The 14,402-nt window shown below is 30.7% G+C and overlaps 1 protein-coding gene across 1 annotated transcript in view; it reads left to right on the top strand.

Moving 5' to 3' along the window:
- LOC134698084 (A-kinase anchor protein 9-like) overlaps positions 1-14,402 on the top strand; it is a 29,791-nt gene extending 15,389 nt beyond the window's left edge. Inside the window, exons 6-12 of the mRNA XM_063560375.1 lie at positions 578-778; positions 3,834-4,043; positions 7,316-7,378; positions 9,047-9,133; positions 11,187-11,324; positions 12,734-12,796; positions 14,255-14,402. Coding sequence (XP_063416445.1) covers positions 578-778; positions 3,834-4,043; positions 7,316-7,378; positions 9,047-9,133; positions 11,187-11,324; positions 12,734-12,796; positions 14,255-14,402 — 910 coding nt within the window. The remainder of the gene's footprint in view (positions 1-577; positions 779-3,833; positions 4,044-7,315; positions 7,379-9,046; positions 9,134-11,186; positions 11,325-12,733; positions 12,797-14,254) is intronic.

The following is a 14,402-nucleotide window of genomic DNA, read 5'->3' as shown; positions in this document are numbered from 1 at the left end:
ACTGCCCAAACGAAATGCTACACATGCTGCCCTTGTAACGCATTGCGTATCCCCAAAATTATTCCGAGACAGTGGTTGTGCCAAATTGAATATTGTTACTTATTTACATGTTTCGACTAATTAGAGCAAACTTTAAAAAAGTAAGCAGAAATCTACTTAAATACATAAAAAATTATAATAACGAGTTACTTATTTGTAAATTATAAAAATCACAATAAATCATCTGTTAGCTTGCAACTTCAGCCAAATTTTGTGCTTAATTCTTGTAATATATAAAATTCTAACAACAGTAAAAATAATATCATAATCTTTTATCGATAACAATCATACACTTTCATCATGCGGTTTTTAATCATTGTCTATTTCTTATAACGAGGCTTTGCCATCAACATGAAAAAGTTCATGACCTTTGAGATAAGTTACAGGTAAATTTCTAAATAACTACAATAATTCCAACAAACGCGTTGCAGTTGGAACCTAATGTCTTGATTATTTTCATATACCAAGCGTATGCTACAATATTTAGAATGACAATCATTTTGTCATCCAGTCAATCTAACTATGGAATGTTTTTCAGGGGTAAATCACAAACCAAGGTACTGGAAAAGGAAATTGAAGCAAAAAGAATAGATTTGATGAACACAAAGGCATATATAAAACGCAGTGAAGATGCGTGGCAAAAAGAACAGGCGATGCTGCGAGACGATATAGAAGTTGAAAAAAGAAATTGTCAGCGAGCATTAGAAGCATTCGATATTTTGCAAACGAGAGAGAAAGGGTTAGATTTAACATGTGTCTTCAATGTCTATTGGCCCTTTTTTTTTTTTTACTTTTTGGGAGGATTCGAACGTCACTGATGAGTTTTTTTTAGACGAAACGCGTGTCTGGCGTGTATACTAAATTTAGTCCTGGTATCTGTGATGAGTTTATGTAATGAATAAATAGTAGGTGATAACATGAGATGCTTGAAATAGGTTCATTTGAAACTTTTGATATAACACAAAATAAAATGAACTGTATGTTTACCTTATCTGCTGTGTGACAATTCAAACGATCTGATTTTGAAGTGTTCTACTGTGAAAATACTTTGATTCGTGGGTATCAATTTTTCGTGGTTTAAGCATTATTTACATGTTCGTGGATTTTTAAATACGTGGATTTTAGTTTTTTTTTAATACAATTGAAAAATTAAAGTCTTTAGAAACGAAGGCTACAAATAGTCTAGATTGAAGGAAATTGCAAAGTAAACATTGACCCGTTTGTTTAAATCATAGTGACAACATTAATTAACCCAAGATAAAGTGATCAACATTTTGAGGACCATCAAAGGTGTTAATTATGCCATACACATGTCACCTAAAGAAATCAGTATCATAAACAAATGCTATAAACGTATCTTGAATTGTCAAATATTTCTTATCAAAATCAAGCCCAGCATAAAATTATTGTTTCCAATATGTAAAAGAACTATGAGGATATAAATTGAACACTTTATCAAACTAGCATATCAATACTGTAAATTATGCATTTTATCGAAAACACATATTTTTATTAGCATTAAAAAATCTAAAGTTCTACAGTTTATGTTTTTAATGATTAAATGGGAATAACCCTGCATGGAGTTGTAGTTCTGTGACTGCAATTAAAGTAGTCTCAAATTCGAAGTTATTCAATATATTCTCTAGATCGTATCAGTAGTCAAACCTTCATGTGGATCTTTCCGTGTCTTGATTTCGACAATCCTATGGTTGTTTATTTCGTGGGACACTTAAATTCGTGGTTGAAGTCATCCACGAAACCCACGAAAATTGGTACCCAAAAATAAAAGTACTTTCACAGTATATTTCCGTTGTAACAGATATATGAAAAATTGAAGTCTGATCATTTGCTTCTAAAGGATCTCGTTCTGTCGAGCAATACCAACAAAACGGTAAATTTCGGCGTTGTTCAAAATACAACTGATATTGCAATTTTAATTATGACGTTAATCGTGCAGCCAATGTGTTATTGTAATGTATAACATGGTTTAGTTTCAAAAGCAAGAGAAGAACGTCAAATAAGAATCAAGTTTTCGTTTCATCCCTCTCGAGAAGTTCGTGTAAAACTGAAATCATTGAAAAAAGAAACATGCTTATTGTAAAAAATCATAAGTTTTATTCAAACATGAGTGTTGGCTTCCTAAACATCACTTGTTCTATCTGACTGTTTAAGGTTGTGTCCGTCCTAAAACAACTAATTGTAGAGCTATCAAAATATACAAAGTTGACGCAATTTCTTTATCCATTATAAAACAATCATTGTTAAGTTTATAGTACTGGTTGTTTCAATTTTTATAGAAAATATCATATATGGATGATACAAAACAGACCTTTAAACCTAAAAAGTTAATGAGAAACAAAGACAGCCATCACCAAAAACAAAACTCGTAAAAACTACGAAAAAAAGAACCCACTTTCATGGAAATTTACAACTCTAATCCGATATAAAATTTAAAAAAAACATTAGTTACCGAGGTGATCCAGAAAAAAATGATATGCATTTGTCAATTTGAGTGGTTTGTTTTGTATATTTTTATCCACTTATGACTGGGATCGGTACTTAAATATCCAGCCACTATGTTGACTTCATGTCTTTTATTTTGTCTATATATGTATGCCATTTTGTGTGTATTTGTCGAAATTATCTTTTGTTATTGTAGTGATTAAGGTTTCCATATTATGTTGACTGGTGTTCCATAAATTTAAAAGCTTGTTATGCTTGTATCTAGCTTGTTTCTTTGTTAAGTATACACGTTGTTATCAATATAATGGTATTCTATGCGACTGGCATCAATTGACACATAAAGCTAGCTTTTAAATCGAGTTTAATTTACCCTTGTTTACATACGAAAATGCATGTAATTTGTAAAATATGTTAAAGATCATGATTTTGCCTATTTACAAAGGCTATTCGGTAAATAAGATTTCAAAACTCTTCTGCTTCAGATGTTACTGTTCGTATAGTGTGACTGATTAAGTCTGTAAGTCATCTGATATAACCAATGAAATGGCAAACGCTTAAACACAACAAATGAATGAATACTATGAGAATATATATCCGTGTTGAACTATTTCATGTTTATATACATTAAGTTTACTTTCTACGATACAAGCTTGATAGTAATCAGGTTGAATAACATATATCTAGTAAGACTAGCAATACTTTTGTATTCAAACCTGAATGTTGTTTTTTTGTCCGAAACATGACTCGTAATACTAGCAATATATTTTCAAGGTTTGTTAAAATCAAAAATTAAATATAAAGCCATTTGGCAGTACCTGCAACACACATTTAAGGTTTATACCAACAAGTTATTGTATTACTCCAGTAACTGTTCCAAAAAAAGTTTAAAATCGTATGACCTCAGGCTGAGTTCATACGATTGTAACCTTTTCAGGAACAGCTACAAAAATATTTGGCCTGCCTTTTGGTAATGTCGTGCCTAATATTCAACGGTTCTGACAACCAAGTCCTCTGTCTGGCACAACATTTGAGTATTCATATTATTATCATCGATTATGCATTCCGTCCATGCATTTGTAAATTGTAAAAGGTGAAATCACATTTCAAGCGACTTCGCAGGCAAATTTAAAACACAAAGTCCCTAATTATCAAATGTCAAAACGTAAGGTCAAACACATCACTTCTAGAGCTTACTGTTATACTCCTTGGTATAGGCATTTCCTTATGTAGAAAATGATAATATATAAAAACATTTATTTCATTGTTTTTATTCTAGATTTAAATATTACATTAAAGCAGTACAAAATGTATCATTTTTCTTTTTTCTTAAGCTTTGAAAAGGAAATGGAGCGAAAGCGAAAGTTAATAGATGAAAATTTTGTCATTAGAAATGACAACCTAAACTTGAAGAAGGATTTGGATCAAAAGGCAAAGGACTACAACAAACTGGTGGCAACAGTAAAAGAAAAGGAACATGAGATGATTAGCGTTATAACGTCCAATAATAAACTAAATAAAGAAACCCTTACACTAAAAGAAAGGTAAGACAATCATCGACGAAGAAAGTATGCAACAGAACATATTTTGTTTTGAAATGACCAAAGAATAAGCGGTACATGTTAAAACATAATATTTCAAATGGTAAAACTTATGTAAAAAATGTAACAGTTCAGGATTAAAAATGTTAATCCTACCAGAATGATATCAAAGACTAAGACGAAAATAGATAAATTATTCAAATGATAAAAAATGAAACAAAGATGAAAATGAAGTGCACAACTACCATATGCATTGAAGGACAATAAAAAAGCTTAATATATTTGGTATACGTCTTAAAAATGATTTGCATTTTAATTTGCATTCATTATTATGGTTTTACTAATTATATTACAATCCAAAGCAACTTGGTGTCAGTCTGTATCTGATCTGTTAAAGAATGGTTTGTACAACATGTAAAAACCATGTAACCATGTAAAAACCATGTAACCATGTAAAAACCATGTAACCATGTAAAAACCATGTAACCATGTAACCATGTAAAAACCATGTAACCATGTAAAAACCATGTAACCATGTAAAAACCATGCATTTACCGTTAATTACATGCATTTGGTTTAATGCAAAATTGATAAGTCTTTACTAGTTAATTAATTATTCATCTTAAGCTTATTGGAAGAGAATACAAATTTATAGATCATCGTTTCTGTAACGATCGATAGTAATTTTTTTTTTACATTCGAAATATGATAATAAATAAATAGTTTACATAGGAAGTTCATATTCAATTTCCCAAAACGATAAACCTGCATTCCAATTGATTATTCACTAGGTCATATAATTTTATGTCTTTCAAAGGTTTCGACGATGAACATTTCGTTCATGACTTCGGACATCTGTGATTTAAAAATGCATTAAGATAATGGATACAAGCTATACATTAGTTAAGTGGCACCATGGGTAGGCATTATATTCTTAATTATATTTGCCCGGGCTATAATAACACGAATATAATGACTAACCATGTTAAAACTACAATAACGTATAGCTTGCATCGATTATTTCGATTCTGATTATGACAATAAAGGTAATGTCTATGGCAAGCCGTTCTCGTCAAAACTATGTTTAAACCCTTTTTCCGAAAAAAAAATACACACTGAGAATTAAAAACCTAAAATAACACACTGAGAAATCGAAAGTATACACTGAGATTTAAAAAAATAAAAAACACACACTGAGAATTCAAAATTACACACTGAGATGAAATTAACTAAAAAACACACACTGAGAATTGTTAATTACACACTGAGATTTCAAAAATACGCACTGAGATTAATATGCAAATTACTAATGAATATTCATGAGATGAATAATTCAACAGATTTATATCTTGATCTCAAGAACTCTTGTCAGTCATAATAATGAAATGCGGTTCCTTATACCAATATTCGTAATAAATTTCAAGACTTAATTAACATCGCTCATATTCATAAGTTTGTTGCCTATAATTCAGATCATTACTACCAGTAATTACACATGTGTCCCTTTTCAAAGTCTTCCAACTGTTTCCCTGATTTCGCTAGTTAATCTTTTATATTTTTGTTACGTTTATATGCTATAATAAAAACTTGAGTAAAAATTTCACTGCATTCTTTTGCAGATTGTTCCTATGTTTTCTTATAATTTTAATAAAGTTTTTCACCATTTGGTTGTATTTTGTAATAAGAGTAAGTGCCGGGTATTTTTCTTGTTCTTGTATTTCTAAAGTTTTTTTTATTAATAATTTGGAACCAAATCGAAGGACTAACGAGTTTTGTCCCCTTGTTGTTTTAAGCTTGTAATCGATTCAGATTAAGTAATATGCTAATTAGATATGTGCGCATAAAAAGTGCGCACAAATCTCAGTGTGTAATTTTAAATTCTCAGTGTGTAATTTCAAATTCTCAGTGTGTGTTTTCAGTTTATTTATTCTCAATGTGTCTTTTTGAAATCTCAGTGTGTAATTTTCAATTCTCAGTGTGTAATTTTCAATTCTGAGTGTGCGTTTTTCATTTTTGTAATCTCAGTGCGTCTTTATGAAATCTCAGTGTGTAATTTTTAATTCTCAGTATGTAATTTTCAATTCTCTGTGTGTAATTCTCAATTTTCAGTGTGCGTTTTGAAGTTTTTAAATCTCAGTGTGCTTTGTTGTAATTCTCAGTGTGTAAATTTTTCGAAAAATGGTTTAATCATAGTTTTGACGAGAACGGCTTGCCATAAATGTCTATACCCGATGTGTATAAATGTAGAGTGTTTGTTTAGGCTCTTCCATGAACCGCCTTTTTTTGTAAAACAAGCAAATGATTGGAAATGTGATTTTTGAGAGGAAGGAGTTTTGAACTGTCCGCATGACCGATTGTATGTAGGTTAAATATGTCAATATCGAATTGCAACACATTACAGGCAACATAAATGAATTAGTAACAACATGTGTATCATTTTAGAGTTTGGAAGTGTTTTAAGTTAATGAAATATATTGAATGCATGCCAATTTGATAAAATTCATTATTCTGCAGTAGTCAATATACGCATGTGCAAACAAACTTTAATTGAATTTAAATCATGGGTGTATTCACAAAGCGAATAAAGCAGGTATATTAGAGTTAATTTTTATTAACAAAATACTCACATATATGCACCTGGAAATATTCTTGTTGTATGCCATCCTGAAGCGCAGAAAAAATGTTGAAGTAGCTGATGCTAAAGTTTGACCCTGGAAAGGATCATATGACGTCATAATGGCATGTCCAAAAAACTAGATCAACAGTTTGAATTTTTGTTTACTCAACACATTGAGAGTGTTGATTATAAGAGACATAGGTTTAACAATAATTATATAAGTCGAGTTGATGTCAAGCGATATCTCAATCTTACCCTTTAATAAACCTATAAATATCTCAGATAAGGTTTCTATGCAATCGATATAACATTTTAGAAATTGTCCATTTTGTACATCAACATGTGTCGTACTATGGTATTGATTCCAGCTTATGATATGTATAAGCACACCCAATAATAAAATCTTATGTCATTCTGTGTTCTACCTAAATTTGTATTGTTTAAATTGATATTGTTTGGAATGCTATTGTATATATTTTGTTTTCTAGGAGTAATATTACATGAAGGAGCACACCCAATGATAAAATGTTATGTCATTTTGTGTTCTACCTAAGTTTATATTGTTAAAATTGCTATTGTTTGGAATGCTATTGTATTTATTTCGTTTTCTAGAAGTAATTGATATTACAATACGTTCTACCTTTTTTCTTCATTGTAGTCTTATAGAAACAGAAAACCGACTTACTACATTGCAAGGAACATATGACAAAACAAAAGAAAGGTAAACTTGAAATAAATTGTGAACACTATCATTGATTGTATATCCGGTTGGAGTAAGAAGAGGGTGTAATGCTATCAATATTGACCGCATGTATATAAAATACGTTGAATAGCAATATCTAATCGAGAGAAAAAAACAAGAAAAAAACATGAAAAAACCTAACACAAAATCACACCATTATTGATATGCGTCCTTAGTGAGTCTGTAATGTTAATGAACTGTTGTTTCTCCATTTAACATCAATCAGTGTTCCATTCACGGAAACCTTAGGTTGCATAACAATTACTGCAGATTCATATTGCATAGCTAAAGGTCAGTCACGGTTTTTCTTACTTGTTGGTGTTTTCGTCGTTTTTTGTCTTTTTTTTGTAATTTGCATTATGTGTTCGGTTTGATTTTCCTTTTTGGTATATCACATCTTTCCATCTGTTTTAGCTTACTTGCTTAACAATTATTGAATCACACAAATTTCATGATAAGTTTAAGTGAAATATTACCAGGCGAAGCAAAATGTCATTAAATGAACTGTCATTACTTCATAACTATAAAATTAGTCATGTCTCCTTGTCAGAGCTCCATAATTCATATTCATTTTGTAATAGTTTATTCTTAAACTCCCTTATAACATGTAGAAGACGAGATTAAAAACGCCTATCAACATACTTCATCAGTCCATGAAAACTGTTTGAGGAACACGAACCCAAGCTGTGTATCACTCGAAGAAAATTAATACAAAATGGCAACACTGTAGATTTTTTTGAAATCATCAGAAGATATCTAATTTGTCCTCTCTAAGTTATATCTACCGCACTTGGAGCACCCGTACTACACAGAGACATTATTTGGCTCCCCCTTTCGGAAACAGAAGAAATAGCACCACTAAAAAATATGTAATTTTTAGTGTTCTAGTTTGTCCTTTTCGTCTCTAAGTTATTTCCTCCATTTAAGGAGCACATGTGTAACACCGAGATTGAAGCTATTAAACGGACAGTCACTTAAACTCTAACTATGCCGTTCGGAGAAGAACTTTTAAATTAATCAAATTTGCCAATATTATGCATCGTTGCCTTAAACAGTTTGAGAAACTCGATCCCAAGCTATGTATCATCATTAACATTTCAAAGCAGTCCTCATCTCGCATGCGCACAGGTTTTTTGTTCAGAATATATATTACGGCTTAATTGCAAAACTGTATACATAATAATTTTTTTTAAATAATCTATAATTATTGATAATTGATATGTATATAATGAAGTTTTGTAAAATTATGAATACATGCAGTGTTTTAATACGATTATTTGTCTACTGTCCATTAAAAATGGACAGTCAAATTTAAGTTATGATATTTTCATTGATAAGATTTATTTTGTAATTGTCATTCAATCCTTCCTTGATTGAGTAAAACTTAATTGTAAAGACTAAATATGTAAACAAAAAAAGAAGATGTGGTATGATTGCCAATGCGACAACCGTCCATAAGAGGCCAAAATGACACAGAAATTAACAACTATAGGTCACCGTACGACCTGCAACAATTAGCAAAACCAATACCACATAGTCAGCTATAAAAGGCCCCCAAATGACAATGTAAAACAATTCCAGCGAGAAAACTAATAATTTGTTATTGATATACGTATTTTTATTTCTATTTATAAATATCTATTGTAGATTGTGTAAAGCAGAACTGCATCTTGCGGTTGTACAAGACGATAAGGACCGACAATATAAAGAAGATGATTATCGAACTGGTAGAAGGTATATTGATGAGAAACAAGATAGTATTTGGTGACATATTTTTTAGCTTATAGATAATAAATCATTTTCATATTCAGGTTATACTTTGCGATTACGATTTTTTTTAAAGTATTCCGCAATTTGACGTGGTAACAAGTGAAAGGTGTTTTTTATTCACATACGTAAAGATGCAGGATTACATCAAACAATGCAATGACAAAACTACATCAATGATTTCAATAGTCCGTGTTTTGATGTCTCTATTTATGGACTGACATCAGCACCCTGTATAACCCCGCGATACAGATGAAACCGGACGTTGACGAGTTCGTATCGAATACACCGTGTAACACCGAGTTCAGACAGTAAGGAATTCATACTTTTAAAGACAATCCAATATCTATTCTTCGGATATTTTGCTCCAATATATTCTTTGCCATAATACTCATCAGTTACTAAAAGGTTTTTCAAAAACGTGACATTTTTATATCCAAACATAAAAAACGCACGAAGATATCAATGATAAAACGTGCTTGGTATTTTGAAACATTCAAAACTTAATGTTTCTCGTACCTCATAGTTTTTAGAACATACATTTTTGAAAACTTCATAGTATAAATTAACAAACTTATAAAGATCTATAGTTTATGTTGTATCTAGAAACAAAAAAAAATACACGTTTTGAAGTGTCTTTATTTTCATGTTGTGTACGCTTCGTTGTCTTTACACTTTTTTATACTGTACGCTTCGTTGACACAATATTGCGTTTGTCAATGAATACATAAATTAGGCCGTTATTTTTTTTGTTTGAATTGTTTTATATTGTCATTTTGAGGCCTTGTATAGCTGTCTATGCGGTATGGGCTTAGCTCAATTTTGAAAGCCGTAGGGTGACCTATTGTTGTTAATTTCTGAGTCATTTTACAGTGGCGGATCCAGAACTTTTTGTAAGGGAGCCCACTGACTGACATAAGGGAGTCCGCTCTAGGCATGCTTCAGTGATTCCCAATATAATCAACAAAATTTTTCCCACAAAAGGGACCCCCTGGATTCGCCTATGTGTTTGTCTCTAGTGGAGAGTTTTGGAAAGTTGTCTTATTGGTAATCATGCCACATCTTCTTTTTTTATACACACCAGGGTTTCAAAGAATTTTATACCAAACTCATATAAGTTCATAGGAAAACCATAAGTAATGGATCATCCATAGAACACCTGAAACATTTGTTTTAATATTGTACATATCTTGTGTACAATATGAGATATGACGCTCTCAAAATCTTTTACATATTTGATTCAAGGTATACATTTTCTAAACATCTGTAACAAGAACACATAAAAAAGAAATTATATGATTCTATCATCAGAGGGTTACACATAAATGTGTTTTATATTACTATGAGTAAATCTGTGAGAACACTTACATGGTAATTCTTTTATTTTAACCTTTTATTTTTTTACTTTCATTTAACAATGTTTAAAGAGTGTGTATAAATCAAGTCAAACTACACTATCTACAAATAAGATATAACCTTAAGCACATACGTTAGTGTTTCAAGGGTAGATAAAACATCATCTAAAAATATTAACAGTTTTCTTTTCTGTTAGTATTCATAATAATTAGACATATATAAAATCTTTTTTAATTACAAAATTCAGCACTCATTTTTGAAAAAAAACTAGCCAGAACCAATTGAAAACTGCGGAAGACTTTCAAAAACCGATCTGTTTTAATTTGTAAATTGTGCAACTATTTTAATGATTGTACATGCATTCTTAAATTAAGGTGGCTGGGTGTCTTCCTCAACTTGGTAACAATCTGTCAAAATTATTATTGAAATTTGCAAATTTTGAAAGGAGTATGTTATAGATGTTTAAAACTTTTAATGATAATATAGAAAATTATTTGTTTTATTATATTAAGGGCTGTATTTTCTAAAAAAATAAAAACACAATATTTTATTTTCAAAAGTCTAAAGCTGTATACAGACTTGTAGTTGAATTAGCTCATCATATGAAGTGATTATTAGATTCTAAGTATTCCTGCAGTTTTTTATGCTTTATCATCTTTTGAAGGAATGCTTCGACGATGGACAACAGAAGTAATAGCAAACGACATAAAATGGCATTAGAGTCAACGATAAATTTCGGTCGTCATAGAGACACCTTCAGAATTGCTCGTAAAAATCAAGAAAGAAACGAATTAATCGAGAGGTAAGAATATTCTCAATTAAATTACAAGCACAACACAATATCTTTCAAATAAGTATAACACACATACCTAACTCAAAGACAAATTTCAAAAGAGGAAGCTCACAAAACCGAACAAACTAAACCGCAATCAAGGAAAGGAACAAGCGACACACAATTGCCATATTAATTCCTGACTATTAGTTTCGATACTTTTCTAAACATGTGCTTACAAAAATGTAAACATATTTTGTTAATTCAATTAGTCGGCAAAGACAGCATAACTGCGAATATCCATTTGCACTCATATCAAATATATACCCATAGAAAATGTGCACTCTTACAAGCGATAAAGTATATTGGTTAGAATTGTTTTTGTGTTGCCTCCGGGGCCCCCAAGTATATGTATAGATTATCAGGTTTTCTTCATATTCATATCATAAAATATAAGCTGTGAGTGACATTGTGAACCTTTTTGGTAAGTGAAGGCACCGAACGAGATGAAAAGTGTCTCATTGTGTTGACTGGCTGACATATTACAATATACATGTATATAAGTAGAAACCTCGATAATCTGTCTATCCTTCTATTACTGTTATTTTTCTCCTCCTCATAGAAAGTTTTGCTTCAGAAAACAAACTTTATAACATCTCTTCACACATTATGACGTCACTCATAACTTTTCCTCAGCCATCGTGACGTTGCTGGTAATTTTTGGTTGAGTCTCAAATGCGTGATTCTAGAATTACAGAGTGATTGATAAATGTGATATAACTACCTATTTCTGTATTATATGTGAGTCCTTCTTCTAAATTGATTATGATAACCAAGAAAAATTGAATGTATTTTAATTTGATATGTACTAGTCTCCAAATATTACTTAATAAAGAGACTATTAGGGCTATACAGTTGATATGTGTATCAGGTTTCAGCTTGAAATGTGTTGCATTGAATGCATCGTGCCGAGAATCTGTGCACCATCTGTTATTGATCTGTAATTCACTTTTGCCTTTTTAGTTTTTGCTTTGACCTCAGATTTGTCTTTGTCAGTAAATTTTCCTTTTCTGACAGAAGATACGTGACGTGAGCTTTTCATCTGGCCTGTTTGACCTGATAAATTTATTCTGAGCCTACACACCAGCGTTCACAGGACAAAAAAGTCAGTGTCTGTCATTCACACTTTTTTTTTTACGTAAAATATAAAAGCGAAAGATCCCAAATGAACATTAATAATCGTTGATAGTCCATGGTATTTTATAACTTAGTAATGCATATGAGCACATGGAGCAGATACATATAAAAAATATATCAATTCTTTCCGCTTGGATGGGTTTGGTTGACTTTTAATAAAAAAAAAAAACACTTTTTGACTGGTGTTATATATACCTCATGTACATGATAGATACAACATATATTTAATTTCTATATTACAGACTTAAAAAAATGGAAGATGGACAGAAAGTACAACAAACCGTACTTGAACAAATGGAACAAAGGTAAAATAACCATACCCATGCATAGCAGTATAAAAACGCATAAGGTCAATCTAAATTTCTTGTTAAACGGACCCGCCAGTACATACATATTTCAAAACGGATTTTGTTTTAAATTCCCGTATCCTGAAAAGTAATCATTATGTATATTTTCCGCGCTGTTTTTTTTCTTTCTGTAAACATTAAAAAGCGAGTCCAGCATTATAACATTGGTTTTGTTCCCCGTAACTAACATTTCCTTTCAAAATAATGCTGATTGTCGTTGTTTGAATTAAGTACGAAGAACGTCTGAAGAAGAAATGTTGCCTTTAACTACAATATTGCTTACTGGCCGAACAAAACTATCCATACCTGTTGCATGTTTAAACACCTATTTATTAATTGGTTTTAGACTAAAATGGGGGGGGGGGGGGGGAAATTCATCATATTTGGAACACCTTTTCGAAAAGACAGGTCACATTTAAATAATAAAGAAGATACATGTATTATCAAAATAGATACATAATTCTTGGACATGTTTTGACCATAAAATACCAGATACATGTAGATGTATATTTCTTTTGGAAAAGGTTCTACAAATGATATTAATACGTGCCCTTATTTACTAAAAAGTTTTTTTTACAAAAAGTCTTTTTTAGTATTTTTAATTTACCTTTCTATATACATTTCGGTATATCTTAGTAACTGTACCATTGCAATCATCATCCATTTGATTTAAAGATCAACCGAATAAAAATTATGGACATGTTTCCATTGTTTTCATAACCAACGTATTTTGATTTTAAGGGATCGATAATTAAACACAGATTAGTTTAATTAACTTGTATCAAAGTTTAGCGTTCTCATGAGCTTGAAATGCTTTTTTAATTGTTACTAAATGAACTAATGTTATGTAGCTATCCTGTATGTTTACCTAATACAAATATAGATGACATGTAGTGTTTTTTTTTATTTATTGATTATGACCTTCCGCAAAGAAGAATAGGCTTCGAAATCAATAGGGACTTTTATTTATCCTTTTATTTTCTACATAAGAAAATGCCTGTACCAAGTAAGGAATATGACAGTTTCTGCCTTAAAAATCTAGGACTTGGATACAAAATTAAAGATCATATTGAATTTAAACACTTAATCATGTTTCATGTTTGAACACTGAATTTTTTTGTCATTTATTATTGTTTTAACTTGCTTCATAGATATGATATCATTCCTAAAAATTGAAACTGAAACACACATTTTATTTCATCTAGATAGTCTTGTTTTGATAAAATTTTCAGAGAAAAATATCAGAACTTTAATTATGTTTATCTTTTTATAAGATAAATATTAAAGTATTAAAGCAAAATAGAATCAATTAATTAATCAATCAATCAAGAGATGTCAACAGCTCCTTCATAGATTTTTTGTTTATACTTACCAGAAATGTTCGATTATTTTTACAAATTTACACATGTGTTTCAGGGCTATATCAACAGAACAACAATTAAAAGATAAGCAAACAGAAAATGAGTATTTGGAGCGAACCATTGAAAGACTGCAAACCGAGTTGAAAGGTTCCAAATTGAGGCATGTTTATTTGTTCATTTACCACGACGGTCAAAGTATTTAA

This window comes from Mytilus trossulus, chromosome 14 (assembly GCF_036588685.1).
Source record: "Mytilus trossulus isolate FHL-02 chromosome 14, PNRI_Mtr1.1.1.hap1, whole genome shotgun sequence".
Lineage (NCBI taxonomy): Eukaryota > Metazoa > Mollusca > Bivalvia > Mytilida > Mytilidae > Mytilus > Mytilus trossulus.
This window is presented reverse-complemented; position numbering and strand designations above follow the sequence as displayed.